Below are 18,152 nucleotides of genomic sequence, written 5' to 3' on the forward strand. Positions count from 1 at the left end.
TTCCTCTGTTTTTTCCCAATTCCGCAACATCCCATTCCCATGTAGAGCAAGCTATTTCCATTACTCTCTCTCTCTCTCTCTCTCTCTCTCTCTCTCCTCCAGTTCGGTTGCTCTCTCGCCGCTTCGGGAGCGCGGAAGCAGCAGCGGCCTGCGTCCCTGTCGGCCCCGCGGGCCGGACGAGGATGTCGGATCAGAAGGACCCTGGGATCAAGCTCTTCGGCCGGGTGATCCCTCTGGCCCCCGAACCCGCACCGGAGGCCACGGAAACGGAGGACCCGCTCGGCCACGACCAGCCTCCGGAGGAGCTGCAGCCACGGGCGCCGGAGGAGGAGGCGGCAGCAGTGGCGGATGAGGTTAGTATGATCTTGTACTACGTTATCGCTTCGTAGGAGGTTTATCGATTTGGATGAAAGGAAGAGGAGATGCGCTTGTCTGATCGGCGGTTCAATCTATGTTGCTACTAAACCTTTTGCGAGACTTTTTTTTCCTTTCAATTTTGCTGTTTTTTATTCGCGATTAAAGTTTATTTAGAATTTAGCAGTCAAAGCTAAGGACAGGGTGAGGTTTGTATGTGCAGGCTGATCAAGACCAGCGCGAAATTTGATTGTGATTTGTGTGTGGATAGATAGACCCAAGGAGGAGAGGATTTCGATTTGAATTGCCGTCCGTACAGAGTGTTAAAAAAGATTAACGTTCGTACACAATCGGGGCCTGGAATCCTGGATCACATGGTTTTTTTTTTCCTTTTTACATGAATGAATCACGTGAATTTGGTTGGTAGCAGTTTAGCTCCTGTAGAAGCCAGCAAAAAATCCCCCTGTTCAGATGAGGGGCCTTGATTCTCAGTCTCAGTTTGAGCTCAAGCTGTTGGGGTCCAAATTCCAAATTAGCTGCCACAAAAGACTGCATGGCTCTGGTTTCCTGGGGGCTGCAGATGGGGCGATATTTAGGCAGTAGGTATTGGTAGGGTGCTCTCATCCTCAGCTTTCACAAAAATGGTTATTGTGAGGAGCCCAAAGTAAGAAATAAGTGCAAGATCTAGCCTCGTTTAGCTTGTGGTGGCCCTTCCTATCCATGGACCATGGTCCTGTCACTTTCATTTGCCCAAGAGTGGGCAGTAGGCACTGTATTTGGTAACTGGGGATGGGTATAATTTGTATAACAGATCATAGGAAAGTGATACTAAGCCGAATAATATGATTACAATTGATCCAACATCCAAGTATTGTTAATCCTTCATCTATCTTGTTGAACTACACATACAAGGTTTAATTTTCTTATTTTGTTTAGAAATGACGACTGTGCACGCAGAAAATGTTCTATCATGTTATTAGATGTAAAATTCCAGCTGCAGTTTTATTTGATTTGAAGATCTCTTCTGTTAAAGAGTTTCTTACTATGATCTTGTAGGGTCAACACAATGAAAAAGAAGATACAGAAGATAGTGAAATGGAGGTTGACACGCCACAAGAGAAGGGTAGTGAAATGAAGGTTGACACGCCACTAGAGAAGGGTAATGAAATGAAGATTGACACGCCACAAGAGGAGAAGGGTAATGAAATGAAGTTTGATGCATCAAAAAAGGAACAGGATGGTGAAATGAAGGTTGATGCACAACAAGAGAAAAAAGATGAGCAAATGAAAGTTGATGCACCACCAAGGGCAGAAAATATACAACCAGGCACTTCACCTAGATCAGATCATAAGAAAGAAGATCAGGGCCAGATGAACAGTACTGAAGATAAAGCGGCATCAGACCCAAAGGGGGAGAGTGAGAAGGCAAATGACGAATCAGGTCAGGACAAGACACTTAAGAAGCCAGATAAGATTCTACCTTGTCCTCGGTGCAACAGCATGGATACAAAGTTCTGCTATTACAACAACTACAATGTTAACCAACCTAGGCACTTCTGTAAGAATTGTCAGCGGTACTGGACTGCAGGGGGCACTATGAGGAATGTACCTGTTGGTGCTGGGCGGCGCAAAAGTAAGAATGCACCATTGCACTACCGCCAATTACTGATGGCCCCTGATTGTATGCTGGGCTCTAGAGTGGATATATCAAAGTCAGTGCTCCCTGAAGCTCTTGTGTCTCCACCTTCTGCCCCGGTACAGCCAACCAGTCGAAATGAAACAGTTCTCAAATTTGGGCCTGAGGTGCCACTTTGTGAATCACTGGTGTCAGCACTGAACATTGATGAGCAGAATGCAAAGAACCCTGGATCAGCGCCAAGAGGTGAAAATAGGGAAGACAACTCTTGTGCATCAGCTGTCACATCATACAATGGACTGCCTGAAAACACAGTTCATGTCGATAAGAATGGAGCACCCGTTTATTGCAATGGAGTTGCCCCAGTTCCTCAGTATTACCTTGGAACCCCTTTCATGTACCCTTGGAGTGTAGGATGGAACAATCTCCCTGTGATGGTGCCAGGTAAAAGTATGCCTGAAGCTGCTTCTGCTTCAGAGAGCTGCAGTACTAGTTCAGCTCCATGGATGACCTCTCCCATGATGCCGGCCTCAACCTCACCAGCATTTCCGTACCCTCTTGTGCCACCTGCGCTTTGGGGTTGTTTGTCTGGATGGCCAGCCACGACATGGAACATACCGTGGGTCAGAACTAATGGTTGCGTGTCCCCATCCTCCTCAAGCAACAGCAGCTGCTCAGGCAATGGATCTCCTACTCTGGGTAAGCATTCCAGGGACTCTAATCCGTTGAAAGATGAGAAGCAAGAGAAATCATTGTGGGTTCCAAAGACACTCCGGATCGATGATCCTGATGAGGCTGCAAAGAGTTCCATATGGGCCACCCTTGGCATCAAACCTGGAGATCCTGGCACCTTTAAGCCTTTCCAGTCCAAGGTCGAGAGCAAGGGCCAGAAAGCGGACGCTGCTCAGGTTTTGCAGGCGAACCCAGCAGCACTATCGCGCTCGCAATCGTTCCAGGAGAGTTCTTGACTCCATGCCTTCAGTCTATCTTATAGTTTTGGTACTGTATAATCTTTGTATATTAGAAGAGTTTTGCGGTATGTGAAAAGATCAGCAGAGAGCTTCTTGTATAGCCACTAACTTGGTGGAACTTGCAAAGAGCTTTCACGAGAACCCTTTTCGAGACATATATATGTATTGTAAATACTTGACAAACTGGTGGTGTATATTTAGTTTCAAGTCGGGACTCAGGAAGACTTACCTGGCTTGGCTCTCTTAGTATATTGGTATAAGTTGTAAACGGTTAACCGTGTAACTGATAATATTCCAGTGAGTGCCAGAACAAATATTCTCAAATAAATCATTTCAAATGCCAATTGCATTTTACAGTTTCACTGTACTCGCAAAGTAAATTTGGACATGTTCAATTTTTATGTCTATGAACAAATGACATGCTCATGAAAGGACATCAGGTTAACACGATTTAGGTCCTGTTTGGCATGGCTCCAGCTCTAGGTGGAGCTGCTCCACTCCAGAACTTTAGGTGGAGCCAGCTCCACTCCAAAACTCCAGAAATAAAATGGGGTGTTTGGCTAGATGGGTGCTCTTAGCTCCAAAAAAGACCGATTTCAGTGTAGATTGCCATTGTTGCCCCCCAATTCAAGCCCCACTTGTCATCCTTTCTATCCCATCTTCTCCGATGGATACCTCTTGCACACGTACAAGTAGAGCGCGACGACAAACAAAGCCATGAGGGACATGCGTCTCGACGGGATGGAGCCATCGGCGTCGAACGACAGGAAGGTCCTGTGGCCGACGAATAGCTGCGTGCCTGCCTCGAAGATATTGGCAGCGACGTTCTCGCCGTAAGCCACGGACGCGCTGCCGCGACCGCCACTAGCGTCATCGGCCGCGACGAGCTCGACGCGGAACCGCGCCCCTCCCTTATCCACCGCGACGGCCCGGCGGGGCTTGGGCGGCCACGGGGCCGGGGCGGCGACGGGGCCGGGGCGGCGACGGGGCCGGTCGACGGCGGCCTGGGCGGCCACGGGGCCGGCCGGCGGCAAGCTATGCGGCCACGGGGTCGGGGTGGTGACGAGCAGCGGGGCTCGGCGGCGACGGGTGCGGCGCGGCGACGGGCGACGGGGGCGGAGCTCGGCGACGGGGGCGGGGCGGCGACGGGCGGCGGGGCTCGACGGCGACGGAGCTCGGCGACGGGGGCGGGGCGGCGACGGGTGACAGGACGGGGTGGCGACGGGCGGCAGGGAGGTGGCCACGGGGCCGGTGACGGCGGCGACAGGGGCGGGGCGGCGACGGGCAGCGGGGCTCAACAGCGACGGGGGCGGGGCGGCGACGGGCGGCGGGGTGGCGACGGGCGGCAGGGAGGCGGCCACGGGGATGGGGAAATAGGCACGGGTGGGAGCTTGGGAGGAACAGATTGAAACGTTTTTTTTGTAACCAGTGGCATTGGTGGGTAATTACCCACCAACTCCACGAGGAGGTTCGAAATAGAGAGTTTTGGAGCAGCAAAAGAGGTGCTCCAAAACTCCACCTCCATTTGCACTACAGCTTCATGGAGTTGGCTGCTCCATGGAGTTTTGGAGTTGAGGTGTTTGGCTAGATTTTTTGGTGGAGTTGCTGGAGTTCTGAAGTGGAACGATGCCAAACAGACCCTTAGTTAGTTTCTTAGCACAGCTCAATCAATTATGATAGCAGTGCAAGCATACGCCATTTTAAATTAAAATCGATACTAACGGTTCTGCACTGATGCAAATAGGACGTCAAATAGCCAAAGGTACACAAGAAAGCTCAACATAACTATCCAGGTTCTGCAACACCTGTTTCCACAAGATACAAAAATGGTAAGACTACCCGCAGGGTAGAAATAAAATCCTTCTTTCTGTTCTCAACGGTACTATGTTACATGTCTGAAAAAAAACTGTTCCACGCGATTGTTGTACATGTACTTTGTCAGGTGACAACATTAGAAACAATCTATGCTACCTCAAAGAGTCTCGAGTGTTCGTTAGAATCTAGCCATCGTAGGAAGAACATCCAATGTGATAGGCCTCCTGAAGATCTGGTCCAACATTTGAAGTCTGGTGATAGGGGCGGTGGACTGGTGGCAAAAGCAAAGCCAATGATTTGTCCATCATCAGAAGCCGTCGGCATTTGCTGCATACATAGTAATCCAAGCATTACTTATGTGCACATCAGAAACACAGAAAATGCCATAAGCATGGGAGTTAGATCTCAAGGAGTATTACCTGCAAACCTTTGTAAACAGAGTCTGATAGCTGGCAATCCAACGCTGCAAGGCAATGAATGTTTTTAGTAACAGACAATGTCCAAAATGACGAACAACAGTGTCAGAACTAGGAATGGCGTCCATCAAGCTTTTGGAAATGCTTCTTCTCAAATAAAATGTCAATTTAGTGGATTACTAATATGAAGGGATCAGAAATTATTGTAACTTACCAAAAGCAGAGATAGTGCTTTACTGGGCTCCACACTGATAAAGTACTGCAATGCCTTGTCAGCATGCTCCTTCATAATCATAATATTCTATTAGTCTCACCCATCTTTCGCTTCTAGTGCCTCATATGAGAACAAAATCATACAAAGACACAAGAGTATGCACTTACCTTTACATGCTTAAATACATGATGCATTGACACGCCTCTTGCATGAAGGTAGCTTCCTCCCTGGTGGAATATTAAGAATGATGTGTCAAAAAGGATATCTTGATCACCAATTTTATCAGCAATCAGCAAAGTGACTGAAGTTTCCCATAAAAAGTATTATGGAAACATACTAAAAGCCTAAAACAATGAAGTGATCTTGGTACATACACAACTTATAATCAGACATATACTGAGAAACACAAGTGCATGCCTGCGTAGTTTCTCATGCAAAGCTCACAACTGAGCTGGACAGAGGAAGCTTTTGGAAGACATTATTACCTCGGTGGGGGAGAAGAACGCCACTGCATCAGGATCAGTAGATCCAGCAGGGTGTAACGACACTATAGCCCGAAATATTGAAGGAACCAGCAACTCAATTACTGCAACCTGGTCCATGGAAGTTGTCAGAGCACTGGATCTCAAATTGCCCGTATTTTGCAAGTTCAACTCCTTAGATGGATCTACAAAGTCATCATCCATCAGAGATGCTAACGATGAAGCTCTTTTTGACCAATCCAGATGCCGGTATGTGAATATTTTCATGTTAGGCACTTCATTTTCTAGATTTTTCAGTATTTCAGATAAAGATTCATCCTCCTGCTCTCCATTGCTGGCAGATAATCTTGGCTTTTTGGTGACACCAGGTTCACCATCATGGAGATGGCTAAGGACTTCATCTTCTAGATGAGGAAAAAATCTTCTTTTCTGGTCAGTGAAGGCCTTTAGAGCTAACCTGAAAACAGCATGGGGTAAGCTCAACATCATCAACAACCTGAATGATCATAAATGAATAATGCAAAACAAGACATTCATTTCCCTAGTTTTCTGCCAAGTCTATAAAGTAGCAGGAGATGATTGGGTGCCACACATAATCACCACGAATACCACCCAAGTCATCACAACAAACAGGGATGCTTGGAGGCCATGATTACGACCGGAGCACCACCTAATTAGGACACTACGACAAGACCCTCCAAAAATAAAGAATCGTAAACTGGACCTATTCCTTATCCCAAAATGGAATAAAAAAACACCATGTAACAATTTCTAGATATCTACTAAAAGTAGAAAAGAACACTTTTGTGTCAAACTCCTTGGCCTCTTTCTATAAAGACTGGTGGATGATTGCAAGCACCATGTATGGTACTGATATCTAATAAACATGCTTATGAACATAAAACTGTGACGTTCCAATGCCATTCTAAGTTAAAAAAAAACATATGGATGAATTGGAAAAAGAACATTCTGCTCAGCACACTAAGTAGCAATAATCCTAGCACTGAAAAGAAAAAACCAGTTGTAGATGAACGGGGTAGATGGTTTTTTGCAAACTGAAGGGAAAGTTCAAAATTAGATAGAGAAAGCAAGGTTCAAAATTAAAATACAGATGAAAAAACGATGAATACATTGGCCATAGATTAACTCGTAAAATTCACTCATGAGAGCACCTATGCTATTTGCAAGTCATGGATATTCAGAATTGAACTCCACTGCACAAAATTCAGCTGTCACAAAGAACCATATTACAGTGGAATAAACGTTATAAACTGCATTCTGTTAGTGTAGGCTGGTGAAAATGTCACACGGCAACATTAAATTAATAGGGGGAAGAAGCACACCATGCTGAAGTAGTAGCTAAAGAATACAACAAAAGATACCAAGTAAAGAAGTATACCTAGTTCTGTCCACAGCAGATGCACCAGCCTGACCTGCCAGTTGACGCTTCCAAGCATAAGCTACAACAGCACCATCTGGGCAAACAAGTGGCATGTGCAAGCCCCATGAATTTCCTCGAGCTTTAAGGGCCCCATTAAGAACTCCAGATTCCTCTAATTGCCTTCCTAACATTAAAAGAAGATATTATTCACAGACAAAAAAGAATCGCTAAAAGGTAATGCAAGATATTTGGTAGTCTACACTTAAACAACTTGAGCAAGTTCGACAATTCAAATGACTAGCCAGATTAATGATGAAGAAACAGTTAAATTCTATATGAAAGTTTCAAAAAGGAAAATTAATTTCTTAGTACAAACGCATAGAACATACAAACAGTGCAACGCCTACAATGTCCAACTAAAAGTGAAAGCATGATAAACACAACAAAACTACAACTTATCCATGGACCAAAAGGTGAAAGATGATGCCCTTCAGCATCTTAAGTCAGTTTACTAGGAGAATAATTGCAAAAAGAAAGTAACTGAAGCACATGCCCTTGCCCATGCATTTCAAATCTTGTGGTCAACTAAATTCAATATGGTTGCAGATACCTTTATGAACTCCAAGTATCCTGGGTCACAATAAAGATGGTGCATTGGCCATAACTTAGTAACCCCTGGTTTATCTAGATCGCTGGATTCCTATCTTAATGAAATGACATGCAGCTTTCCTGCATTGTTCGAGAAAAAAATCTAGATCGCTGGACGATGTTTGATCTTTTCCTTTGTTTTTGTTTTTTTTCCTGGCTTTTGTTTTTGTAGGGACCATCCTTTATTACTTCTTAATACATGGACGAGCAGCTCTCCTGCCGGTTTGAGAAAAAAAGTCCAGGTTTTTCAAAAAAATACTCTTATGACTAGATTGCCTGTATATTTCATTTGCCTTTTATCTAATGACTTCACAGTTTTGTTGACATGTAACGTGTTCCAGAAATGCAAAATAATCCCAACCAAATAGAGTAAGGCCACTCATCTTGGAAAAATATTATTTGCAAAAGGTGCTCTTCCCAACAAGTCCAAACTACAGGCAGACAGTCAACAGGAACATTAAAAGATTTTTCATAAAAAATAACTAAGCTAAAGATGTCTAAGAAATAACCTTCAGAAAACAACGCAAGCTCCAAAACTAAGAACAACGAACAGAGCAGATCCAGGTTCCAACATAACAGTAGTACTAAAGTCAACATAACTAAACAAACCTAAATAAAATATTAAGTGTGCATAGCTAATGAGCTACTGGCCCGATACCTAAAAACTATAATTTCCTACCAAATCAGCAGAAAGCAGTTCCGGATCACAGCTATCAATTTCCTAAACATCAGATGGACAATATCAACGGTGCTATTTTGAATCTCTCATCAGCAGCAGACGGGTCAGAGTTGTTTTGGGTTAAATTTGATATTTGATGCTTCAGAATGCCTCAATCAGTAAAACAACCAAGTTCCGTGTAGAAAGTTAGAAACCCAGGTAAACTATCCATAACCTCCCGGATCGAGAGGGAAGGAAGAAGGGAGGTATTAGGGCGGGCGGTGATGCTGGGGCATGGTACCTGCCGAGGGCGCGGAGGTCCTGGAAGTGGCGGCGCATGGTGGCCTCCTCCTGGACGACAGCGCGCGCCGTCCTGTCGATGTGCTGGGGCGCGCTGTACGGGGGCGCGCCGCCGGCGACGAAGAGGGCCTCGAGGAGGCGGTCCGCGCCGAGCCGGATGTCCGCGATGAGCCGGCCCGCTCGGCCCAGCCGCTCCATCGCCTGAGCCACCTGCTTCGGCGGCGCGTCCCCGCCCGCCGGATCGTTCGGGTGGGGCACCGTCGGCGCCACCGCCGACGCCGACGGCGCGACCGCGAGCGCCGCCGCCTGCGCCTGAGGATGCTGCTGCATCATGATTCTTCCTTCTTGGGGCGCCGAGTCAGTCCTCACTCGCTTGGGGGTGTTGCGACATTTTACTCGCGATGCCAAGCCCATTAGGCTAGGAGGCCGTCATAGGCCCATGGTCTGGTTCCAATTTGTTGCGCACTTTGAGTTTGATTGATTGGTTTGTTGCTAAACTTTTGGCATGCAAAAGTTTTGGCAAATTAAAAGTTGGGCAAAAAAATTATCAATATTTTGGTAAGATAAATGGGATACGTTGCCATATTTTAGTAACAAACTAAACAGTAGAAAAAAATTGGTAAAATTTTGGCAGCAAACCAACCATGCCAAAACACCAGGGGGTGGTTCCAATTTCTTGGGTTGAATTTTACACCCTTATGATTCAATCAAATCAAATAAAAAATATAGAATAAATTTTTTCTCAAAAATAAAAGTATAGAATAAATAAAATATGGTATAATTACATGGTTCTACTGACAAGTGGGGTCCGATTACTTATGGATTTTTGACAAATATAGTTCTACAATGTTATTAAAATGCATTCCTTTTTTCATTCAAAGTGTTATCGAAACAATTTGTTTGAAGTACTTGAGGAATAATTTTGTGAGCGAGTTGACTTAGCATCCACCATTTATATTTGGTGGTAAAATAATATCAAATCTCACTTTTTTGCGGAGAAATTAACTCCCAGTCATGTAATTCAGTTTCTTGTTTCTTTTGCGAGAAGAAAAATGCAATTTCGTGTTCCAACTACTGAAAAAAAGATACAGCAGTGAAGTGTGTTGCGCTACATTATTGCACGATTATCAAAGTAACAACGGTACCCACAAAAGAGCTGCTCCTCCCGACCACTGCATGAATTCATGAATTCAAATGAACCCCCGCAAAATTGAATTCTACAGTATTCATCAGCATTTCAGCACACTCACTGGCCACTGACCGCAGCTTCCCACAAAAGAGCTGCTCCTCCCGACCTCTCGGTCCCTGGCGTTTCGAACGTTCCAATCCCCCGCCCGGCCGGCCATGCCCCTCCCCGGCGGCAACGGCGAGCCCCCTCCCCTTCCCTCTTCTCATCCACCGCCGCTCCCCTCGCTCATCAAGCTTGGTCGCGCCATCACCGCTCGCCACGTCGACCGCCTCCTGGCCGTGCTCCTCCGTCGCCGGAGGCACCGCCTCCTCGCCGCGCTGGCCTCCCAGGCGCTCGCCAACGCCGTCGCCCCCACCCCGCGCACGCACCTCCTCGCCGCCTCCGCGCTTCTCGACTCCGAGCGCCCGCACGAAGCGGCCCAGCGCCTCGCTCTCGCCTCATGCATTGCTAGCCGTGGCCGCCGCCTCTGGGACGCGCTGCTCCGACGGGCCTGCGCGGGGCGAGGAGACCCGCGCCACGCGCTGGAGCTGCTCTCCGCTGCCGTCGAGGACCAAGGCGCGGTGCTGTCCCCGTCCACGTACCGCGTGATGGTGGTGGGGCTGTGTGCCCGCGGAGAGGTGGACGGCGCGCTCAGGGTGTTTGACGTAATGACCAGGAGGGGGTGTCAGGTGGACGATCGCATTTGCAGCTCTATCGTTTCTGGGTTCTCCAGAATTGGGAAGGCTGGAGCAGGGCTGGATTTCTACAAGAGAGTGAGGCGTGATTTCAGTGGCTTTGAGCCGGGCCTGGTGACATTGACGTCAGTCGTTCATTCTCTTGGGTTGGAGGGGAGCATCGGTGAGATGGCAGAGCTAATGCGAGAGATGGAGTGTAAGGGCATGGACGCTGATGCTGTGTTTTATGGCAGCATGGTTCATGGATACATGAGTTGTGGGTTCTTGATGGAGGGTCTACGGGGGCATCAATCCATGTTAGATAAGGGAATCACAGCCGATGTAGTTAACTACACTACTGTTATTGATGGACTGTGCAGAGAAGGTTGTGTGGAGAAAGTAATGGGCTTCTTGGATGCAATGGAGCGACGTGATGCTAAGCCAAATTTGATTACTTATACATCACTGGTCGGTGGCTTCTGTAAGAGAGGCAGGTTAGAAGATGCCTTCTCTATTGTGAGGAAACTGGAACGAACTGGCGTGGTGGTGGACGAATATGTATATTCAATTTTGATAGACAGCTTGTGCAAGATGGGAGATTTACCTAGGGCTTTCTCTTTGCTCACAGAGATGGAAAATAAGGGAATCAAGGCTGGCATTGTAACGTATAACACAATTATAAATGGTTTGTGTAAAGCTGGTGACACTGAAAAGGCTGTTGAAATCTCTGAAGGTGTTGCTGCTGATAACTTCACATATAGTACACTGTTACTTGGTTACATTAGAAGAGATGATGTTACCGGTGTTATGACGATAAAGGGCAGGCTTGAGAATAGTGGTATCTCTATGGATGTTGTCACATGCGATGTTCTCATCAAAGCATTATTTATGGTTAACAAGGTGGATGATGCCTGGAGTTTGTTTCACAAAATGCCTGAGATGGGCTTAAGGCCTAATACTATCACCTACAATACAATGATATATGCTTTGTGTAAAGTTGACAAAATTGACAAGGCACTGGAGCTGTTTGAAGAATATAAGAAAGATTCATCATTCTCCAGTTCAGTGGTTCATGACTGCCTGATTAAAGCACTGTGTAATCAAGGGAAAGTTGAAATGGCTGGCCAAATATTTTATGATCTTGCTCAGAAAAAATTAAGTCCCAGTTTCTGTAACTGCAAGAAGTTGATTCATGCAAACTTCAAAGAACTCGGCGAACACGGTGTGCTGGATTTCATTTGTAAGGTTGGCGAATTAGATGTTGACTTATTTTCATCTGTTTGCAATTATGCTTCTACTTTCTTAAGCAACAGGAATTGTTGTCAAGCAGCAATGGATGCTTACAAGTTACTCAGAATGCAAGCCATTTCTGTAACTAGTAAAACATGCTACAGGCTGCTCCAGAGCTTACATCGAAATGGAAGTGAAGAGGTCATACAACCATTGTTATGTGAGTTCATTAAAATTCATGGTATGCGTGAACCTAGAATGATCAATATGCTGTCTTGTCATCTCAGCAAGAAAAGTGTTAGTGAAGCTATTTGGTTTTCTAATTACATGGACACTGTTAATGTTCCTATCAGTGTTCTGAGAGGAGCTGTCTATACTCTAAAGAAGCAAGGTGAAGTTCTGGATGCGTGTACATTTTTGAAGGAAGCTGAACAAAGTGGGTTTTCAGTAGATCTAGCCATGTATTCCATAGTAGTAGATGGCCTTTGTAAGGGTGGATATCTCGAAAAAGCACTAGACCTTTGTGAAAGCATGAAAAAAGAGGGGCTTCATCCAAACATTGTCATCCATAACTCAGTTCTCAATGGTTTGTGCCAGCAAGGATGTTTTACTGAAGCATTCAGGCTCTTTGACTACTTAGAAAACAGCAAGATGCTTCCAACAATGATCACTTATGCCATCCTTATCGGTGCTTTGTGCAGAGAAGGTTTGTTGGATGATGCAGACCAATTGTTTGATAAAATGTCCACCAAGGGTATCAGACCCACGACCCGTGTTTACAACTTGCTGATAAGTGGTTATTGTAACTTTGGATTAACTGAAAAGGCACTTGAGCTTATGTCTCACTTGGAGGAACTCTTTCTACTCCCAGATTCTTTTACACTAGGTGCAATTATTAGTGGACTTTGCCTGAAAGGTGATACTGAAGCTGCATTATGCTTCTTTAATGAATACCGTTATAAGGACATTGAACCTGATTTTGTTGGTTTTATGAGCCTTGTCAAAGGACTCTATGCAAAAGGAAGGATGGAAGAATCCAGGGGCATCTTGAGGGAAATGTTTCAGTGCAAAGAAGTCGTGGAGTTAATAAACAGTGTTGGAGATAAGATTCAAGCGGAGTCTCTTGTTGATCTCCTATCTTCTGCATGTGATCAAGGGAGGATAGATGAGATTCTTACTATCCTAAATGAAGTGGGACACATGCTTTTATCCTCTTCAGATTCTAGCAGCTACAATGCGCTTGCGCACCTCAAGAAGCTACAAAAAGCTGACGATGCTTATAATTCCATTTCAGATTCAGGACAAGTAAGTCTCGTAGCTTATGATGTTTCTAGGAATAGTTGTCATGGGAACTCTGAGGCGATAGATGGAGACGATAGTTTATCAAAAGCAAGTAATGATACTGATATTGACTACCGAAATTTGCTTGGGAAGTCTTTCAGTGATGATTTCGACTCATATTATACTGCTATTGCTTCGCTTTGCTCGAAAGGGGAGGTTCTTAAGGCCGACAAGGCAGTTGAAGTGATGATTCAGAATTCTGGTTAAATTTGGCCAACTTGTTAAGGAAAATTTTCTGCCCACAGTATCTTCATCTGCAACACATGTAAACTTGTAAGTACAGCATGCTTTTTAGATAACATCACTGTGTTTTGAGTTCATAGCACAAACTCGTGCACCTTTGTTATAACTATTTGTCAATTTTTTTATGCCAGAAACAGACACCAAATTGAAACAGAACTCTGACTTTGCACAGGTTCCGTCGGTTGAGAGAGTATGCTGGTTGACCCATGGTACCCCATCCATGTGCTTGTGAACATATATGATTGTTCAATATGGTTCAAGATTCGGAAGATCCTTGAGGCTGAGGATATATCTTGTTGGATTCAACCAGTTTGCTACCCTCAGTTTGATCTCTTTTGTCTTTTAGGTATGTTTTCTTCTCGATGAATTAGCACTGATTTCCTTTTGTTTTCAATTCTCCCTGCATGGACTGAGCATATAGGGCTCTGATAAAAAATGTTGAACATAGGAAAAGGAAAAGAGAAAGCCCATACAGCAGTAGGATCTGCAGGTAATACCTTCTCTGACTCGTATGCTTTATTACCCTTTTCCCTACTTTACCTTTGCGTATGAAATAGCATATATTTATACAGCTTGGTCAAGCCATTAGTTTAAATGCTTGCATGGGAGCTCTAAAGATTTCTTTTAGGCACAACAACTTGACTGCATGTTCTGCGTGAATGTATCTTTCGATCCTCATATGATGACTGACATTTTTCCTTTATAAACTAACTTTTGGCCATATTTGATTCCAACAAGTGACAAACGTCAAAGTTAACACAGCTGGAGCTAGAAGAACTCTTGAAGAAATAGATGGATGTATACCCTGAGTTCATTGAGTTGGGATTTGGGAGTCAAAACATGGTAAGTCAAATAAGCATATATATGACACCCAATGAATTCATCTTATATATTGACCTATCAATAGATACACATTTTACAATGTGGTTAAATAAAAGCACAATATCAAACATCTGATAAAATCATAGCCATGCTTGCTTATTTGAACAAAATATATCACCAACATCAAATACAATTTCAGCACATAAAGCAACCTCAGTGGTCGTTGTTGAGCCTCCTGCAATTCTTCCTGATCTCACCCTGTGACCCAGTTAGTGGTGAAATGTTGCCCATGTTCACCATAGACTGTGCAAAGTGCTGGAAGAAGAGATTGACATCAGCAGCATATGCCTTCACGAGTGCTGCTGTCTCGGCACTCTTGGTCAACAGAACCTCATCAGAGCTGAGGAGGCCCTTGCCGGCCAGGATGTTCTTGTAATAAAAATTGTCAAATTTGGCTGGGGTGACAAAGTCCAAGGGGAAGAGGTTGTTGTCACCACCAGAGCGGGGGCACCCCTGTCTCAGCTGTGCCGCGTACGATACATCCAGTGTGCTGTCAGCCATGCCATTGCCCGTTTGGTTGTACAGCCTCTGCCGGAAGCTGGTGCACCGAGACATACCTATGGTGTGACCACCTATACATATATGTGGAGTCAAATCCATGTTGTCTAGTGTGAGTCTACGTTAAGTCGGTGAATAACAATGTACAGGAGAAATTATGAAATAGCATGAAAAGTCACCAGAGAGGGCGACGACATCCACAACGTTGAGGCCTTGGAGCTTGAACTTGGTGATGATGGTGGGGAGGGTGTTGTTGGGGGCTGGGATATCATTGTTGGAGCCCTGGATGCTTGCACCGAGCGAGTCCCTCCTGCCAAGTGGCACGTCCCAGTATGGGCCACCAACCTACAGTTTAGAGTTAAAAAAAAATCATCATGCCAGGAGCACTTCCTTTGCCAAAGGCCAAAGCTATGGATATATAAATATCATGTCTTCCACTTGTGGTTGGACAGAATCATTGATGGTGGTCGTACCAGGACAGTGGAGTCACGGGCTGCGATGGCGAGGATGTCGGCGCAGGAGACAGTGCCTGGGCAGGCAGCCTCGAGAGCGGCCTTGATCTGGTCGACCACCTCAAACCCCCTGAGGGAGTTCCTGTTGGGGTTAGACCCTTTCTCACTGACTATGCTGCTGCTGTTGTCCAACAGCACGGATGCATCGCAGCCCTACATGTGGAACAGTATCCGAAAAGATTGATAATTATTAGCCAGATGGAAATAGTTTAGAGATTAGGCACACACTACGTAGTAGTAGCGGTAGTAGATTCAGCAGGCACATGCATTGAATAAAAGGTGACAAACATTGCACAGAGAGCTTCAATCATTGTGCACTAGAGTTAGGTAAACATCTTCTCATTTGGCTCACAAAAATAAACATCTCACTCAAAAAAGGGAAACAGAGTTAATCAATCATAGTACTGGCTCGATCATGTCACCAAGGCATAAAGTAGTGCTAGCATGGGCGATGTAGGTAGGCTTTCTTATCAGTAGTAAATAAGTTAGCCTAAATACTATAGATTCTTCCATGCTTCCTTTTCCAGTACCTAGGCACATATACAGGACAGAGTTGAAGTTTTACTTTGCCCATTTTTAAGTTATGTTATAACAGCCAAAGTTAGTAAATTAATCCATACGTTAATCTTTGCTTTTCATGTTTGTTAGTCTTATTATACTGTACCCAGCATATAGCTCAAAACTTGAAGTACTAAACTTTTATCGCTAATTTGCTTTAGTGCACTGCAGGAACTATGTTTGGCAAGCATCATAGCTGTGTCATGTAAAGAATACAATAGAAGAGAGGAAGCAGAGTTTACTTTGACAAAGCAGTCATGGAAATGCAGTCTGACCAAGGATGCCGCCATCCTGGTCTCCTTGGCCACAGCCTGTGCCACAATGGACTGTACGATCTCCTTCGCCTTGGGGCATGAATGGTCGTAGAACTGTGGGAACAAGCCGCCCCATGGGTGGCCGCGGACGGCATTGGCAAAGAGGAGGGGAGAAACAAGGCAGAGCAAGACGAGGCAACCCATGGAGTTTGCCATGTAAGTAAGTAACCTCTGCTGCACTACGTTACAAGAGAAGAGAGTGTTCCTACTTGCGTGTTTCTTCTTCTCTTGTGGATGATTAGATGAGGTGGGCATATGGTGGTATATATAGCTGCAGGAAGTGGGTGTAGTGCATGTAAGGAAAGGAGGGTGGTTTGGAACAGGGGACGGTGGGATCAGATGAAGCAGGCAGCTGGGTTGTTAGGGCAATGCGTATAGAATAAGCGAGCTAGCCAGACACTGTAGCAACCGGTACAGTAATTCCATCAAGTTATAAGTGGTCTCTAACGTCCTTAGTTGCTGTTCGGTGTTTCAGTTTTAGCTGAAAGCAACATGGAGATTAAACCTTTTGTCCTAGGCAAGGGTAGGTGGACTGAAAACAACATCTGCCACTTATTAAATGGCAAGCATTCTGCAATTTTCTCGAAGGACTGGAGTAGTGCGTTAAACTAAAATGAAGAGTCTGATTAATTGATGATATGCATTCTGCAACTCAATCTTTTAAACAAAACTACATGTACAGTACAATGATGCAATTTTATTGTGAATTCCGAACAGTGTCCTCTCCCGGATCTGTGAGTGTTCCAGGACTGACTTTAAACTACCACAATATGACAGGTGTAGCTTTACAGTAGATCAAACATTGCTCTAACTTTATCCTAGTTGTATTAACAAGTATTAGTCGTAATGTATTCATAGAACCATATTTAACCTTGGACAACACATGACAATATAGCACAGACTGTGTGAACTCAAGTAACCGAAGTACAGAAAGCTTAGCGGAAAGTGAGGTTTTGCTTCCCAGATAATCCAACTACTTTTGTTATATGGAAGTGTTGTTACAGGTCGGATGGTATTTTTATTAGTGAATACCACATGCACGGTTATCCCCAGGAAGGGTTGGTTGGCGATCATCAAACATGGATACGTATCCCTGTCTTTGGGGACAAAAGTATCCCTGTCTTTGGGGACAAAAGTATGATGCTACAGCAGCATGCCTTTTTTCGCACTAGCTTCGTAGCAAGAGGTAAACATCTTAAGATCTATCGGTCATGTTCGTGGTTTCATACCGTCAAATTGTACTACCGAGTTAAGGTATTTTTGCTATGTTGTGGTGATCAATACTTCGAAAGATCGGATGGTTCATGAAACCGCTGGAGCACATGCGTGCCTAACAACTTCTTTTCTGTTGCCCTATGCAGGGGACTGGCTGGCTGATTTCCCAGCGAACACATGCGTGGCGATCAGGGTCAAACGCGATGTGTGATGTACCAACTCCGAGTACACGGTACATGATGATTCGCGTTAGGTGCTTGCATGTCCTACATTCTTGTCACAAGCAGGTTCCTGGAAGGACTTGAGACTGCTGGAAAGCTTCCACACTGGTAGCGGTAGAGAAGCTTTGTTCTTCTGAGCAGCACGTATCCTTGGCCGTTCCTTGAAGGAAAGAAACATCAGCATTGGTTGCTACTGTCAGATATTTCAAAGGCACTACAACATAAAAATAAAAGGTTCGTGTGGAAAATAAGGAGAAAAATCAGAAGAGTATTTGCTACTAATCGATGTCATGCGCTAACATAAATACAGTACACAATTAGCACTGGAAGTAGTAATGTAGAGAAAATTCATGAAGAAAGTGAACTAGTGCTTTGTAACAATGATTTGTCTCTTTATTTCGCGCGAAACACATATTAAGCA

General features: G+C 44.9%; 4 protein-coding genes across 9 annotated transcripts; 2 read left to right on the top strand and 2 right to left on the bottom strand.

Annotated features, from left to right (window-relative positions):
• On the top strand, nucleotides 1-3,323 carry LOC117858947 (cyclic dof factor 2). Its single transcript, XM_034742106.2, has 2 exons — nucleotides 1-353; nucleotides 1,411-3,323. Exons 1-2 carry the CDS (start codon nucleotides 183-185, stop codon nucleotides 2,956-2,958), a joined length of 1,719 nt encoding a protein of 572 aa, XP_034597997.1. The 5' UTR covers nucleotides 1-182; the 3' UTR covers nucleotides 2,959-3,323.
• A 1,401-nt stretch (nucleotides 3,324-4,724) lies between these two features.
• On the bottom strand, nucleotides 4,725-9,239 carry LOC117855211 (mediator of RNA polymerase II transcription subunit 27). The gene is made up of 7 exons (XM_034737513.2): nucleotides 8,877-9,239; nucleotides 7,288-7,449; nucleotides 5,892-6,345; nucleotides 5,574-5,633; nucleotides 5,407-5,475; nucleotides 5,196-5,239; nucleotides 4,725-5,103 (listed from the first exon to the last, which is right to left on the bottom strand). The coding sequence occupies exons 1-7, from the start codon at nucleotides 9,206-9,208 to the stop codon at nucleotides 4,962-4,964; spliced, it is 1,263 nt and encodes a 420-aa protein (XP_034593404.1). The 5' UTR covers nucleotides 9,209-9,239; the 3' UTR covers nucleotides 4,725-4,961.
• An 889-nt stretch (nucleotides 9,240-10,128) lies between these two features.
• On the top strand, nucleotides 10,129-18,152 carry LOC117855209 (uncharacterized). Of its 6 annotated transcripts, none has more exons than XM_034737510.2 (6): nucleotides 10,129-13,561; nucleotides 13,663-13,877; nucleotides 13,980-14,021; nucleotides 14,270-14,374; nucleotides 16,153-17,481; nucleotides 17,657-18,152. In XM_034737510.2, the coding sequence occupies exon 1, from the start codon at nucleotides 10,220-10,222 to the stop codon at nucleotides 13,493-13,495; it is 3,276 nt and encodes a 1,091-aa protein (XP_034593401.1). In that variant the 5' UTR covers nucleotides 10,129-10,219; the 3' UTR covers nucleotides 13,496-13,561; nucleotides 13,663-13,877; nucleotides 13,980-14,021; nucleotides 14,270-14,374; nucleotides 16,153-17,481; nucleotides 17,657-18,152. The 6 variants fall into 6 exon arrangements, with proteins under 6 accessions (XP_034593401.1, XP_034593400.1, XP_034593399.1 ...); XM_034737509.2 differs by having other exon boundaries at nucleotides 13,704-13,877; nucleotides 15,364-17,481; XM_034737508.2 differs by having other exon boundaries at nucleotides 13,704-13,877; nucleotides 16,143-17,481.
• Nucleotides 14,397-16,451, bottom strand: LOC117855212 (peroxidase 72). The gene is made up of 4 exons (XM_034737514.2): nucleotides 16,224-16,451; nucleotides 15,385-15,576; nucleotides 15,091-15,256; nucleotides 14,397-14,985 (listed from the first exon to the last, which is right to left on the bottom strand). Exons 1-4 carry the CDS (start codon nucleotides 16,449-16,451, stop codon nucleotides 14,567-14,569), a joined length of 1,005 nt encoding a protein of 334 aa, XP_034593405.1. The 3' UTR covers nucleotides 14,397-14,566.

This window comes from Setaria viridis, chromosome 5 (genome assembly GCF_005286985.2).
Source record: "Setaria viridis chromosome 5, Setaria_viridis_v4.0, whole genome shotgun sequence".
NCBI lineage: Eukaryota > Viridiplantae > Streptophyta > Magnoliopsida > Poales > Poaceae > Setaria > Setaria viridis.

Bases quoted from the DNA above. Each gene is read 5' to 3' on its own strand.
- LOC117858947 (XM_034742106.2), top strand. From the start codon at position 183: ATGTCGGATCAGAAGGACCCTGGGATCAAGCTCTTCGGCCGGGTGATC. The intron at 354-1,410 runs GTTAGTATGATC...ATGATCTTGTAG, and splicing joins CGGCAGCAGTGGCGGATGAG to GGTCAACACAATGAAAAAGA.
- LOC117855211 (XM_034737513.2), bottom strand. From the start codon at position 9,208: ATGATGCAGCAGCATCCTCAGGCGCAGGCGGCGGCGCTCGCGGTCGCG. The intron at 7,450-8,876 runs GTACCATGCCCC...AATGTTAGGAAG, and splicing joins GACCTCCGCGCCCTCGGCAG to GCAATTAGAGGAATCTGGAG. The intron at 5,476-5,573 runs GTAAGTGCATAC...ATGATTATGAAG, and splicing joins ATGTATTTAAGCATGTAAAG to GAGCATGCTGACAAGGCATT.
- LOC117855209 (XM_034737510.2), top strand. From the start codon at position 10,220: ATGCCCCTCCCCGGCGGCAACGGCGAGCCCCCTCCCCTTCCCTCTTCT.
- LOC117855212 (XM_034737514.2), bottom strand. From the start codon at position 16,451: ATGGCAAACTCCATGGGTTGCCTCGTCTTGCTCTGCCTTGTTTCTCCC. The intron at 15,577-16,223 runs GTAAACTCTGCT...TTCCACATGTAG, and splicing joins TCCATGACTGCTTTGTCAAA to GGCTGCGATGCATCCGTGCT. The intron at 15,257-15,384 runs GTACGACCACCA...TCTAAACTGTAG, and splicing joins CCCGTGACTCCACTGTCCTG to GTTGGTGGCCCATACTGGGA.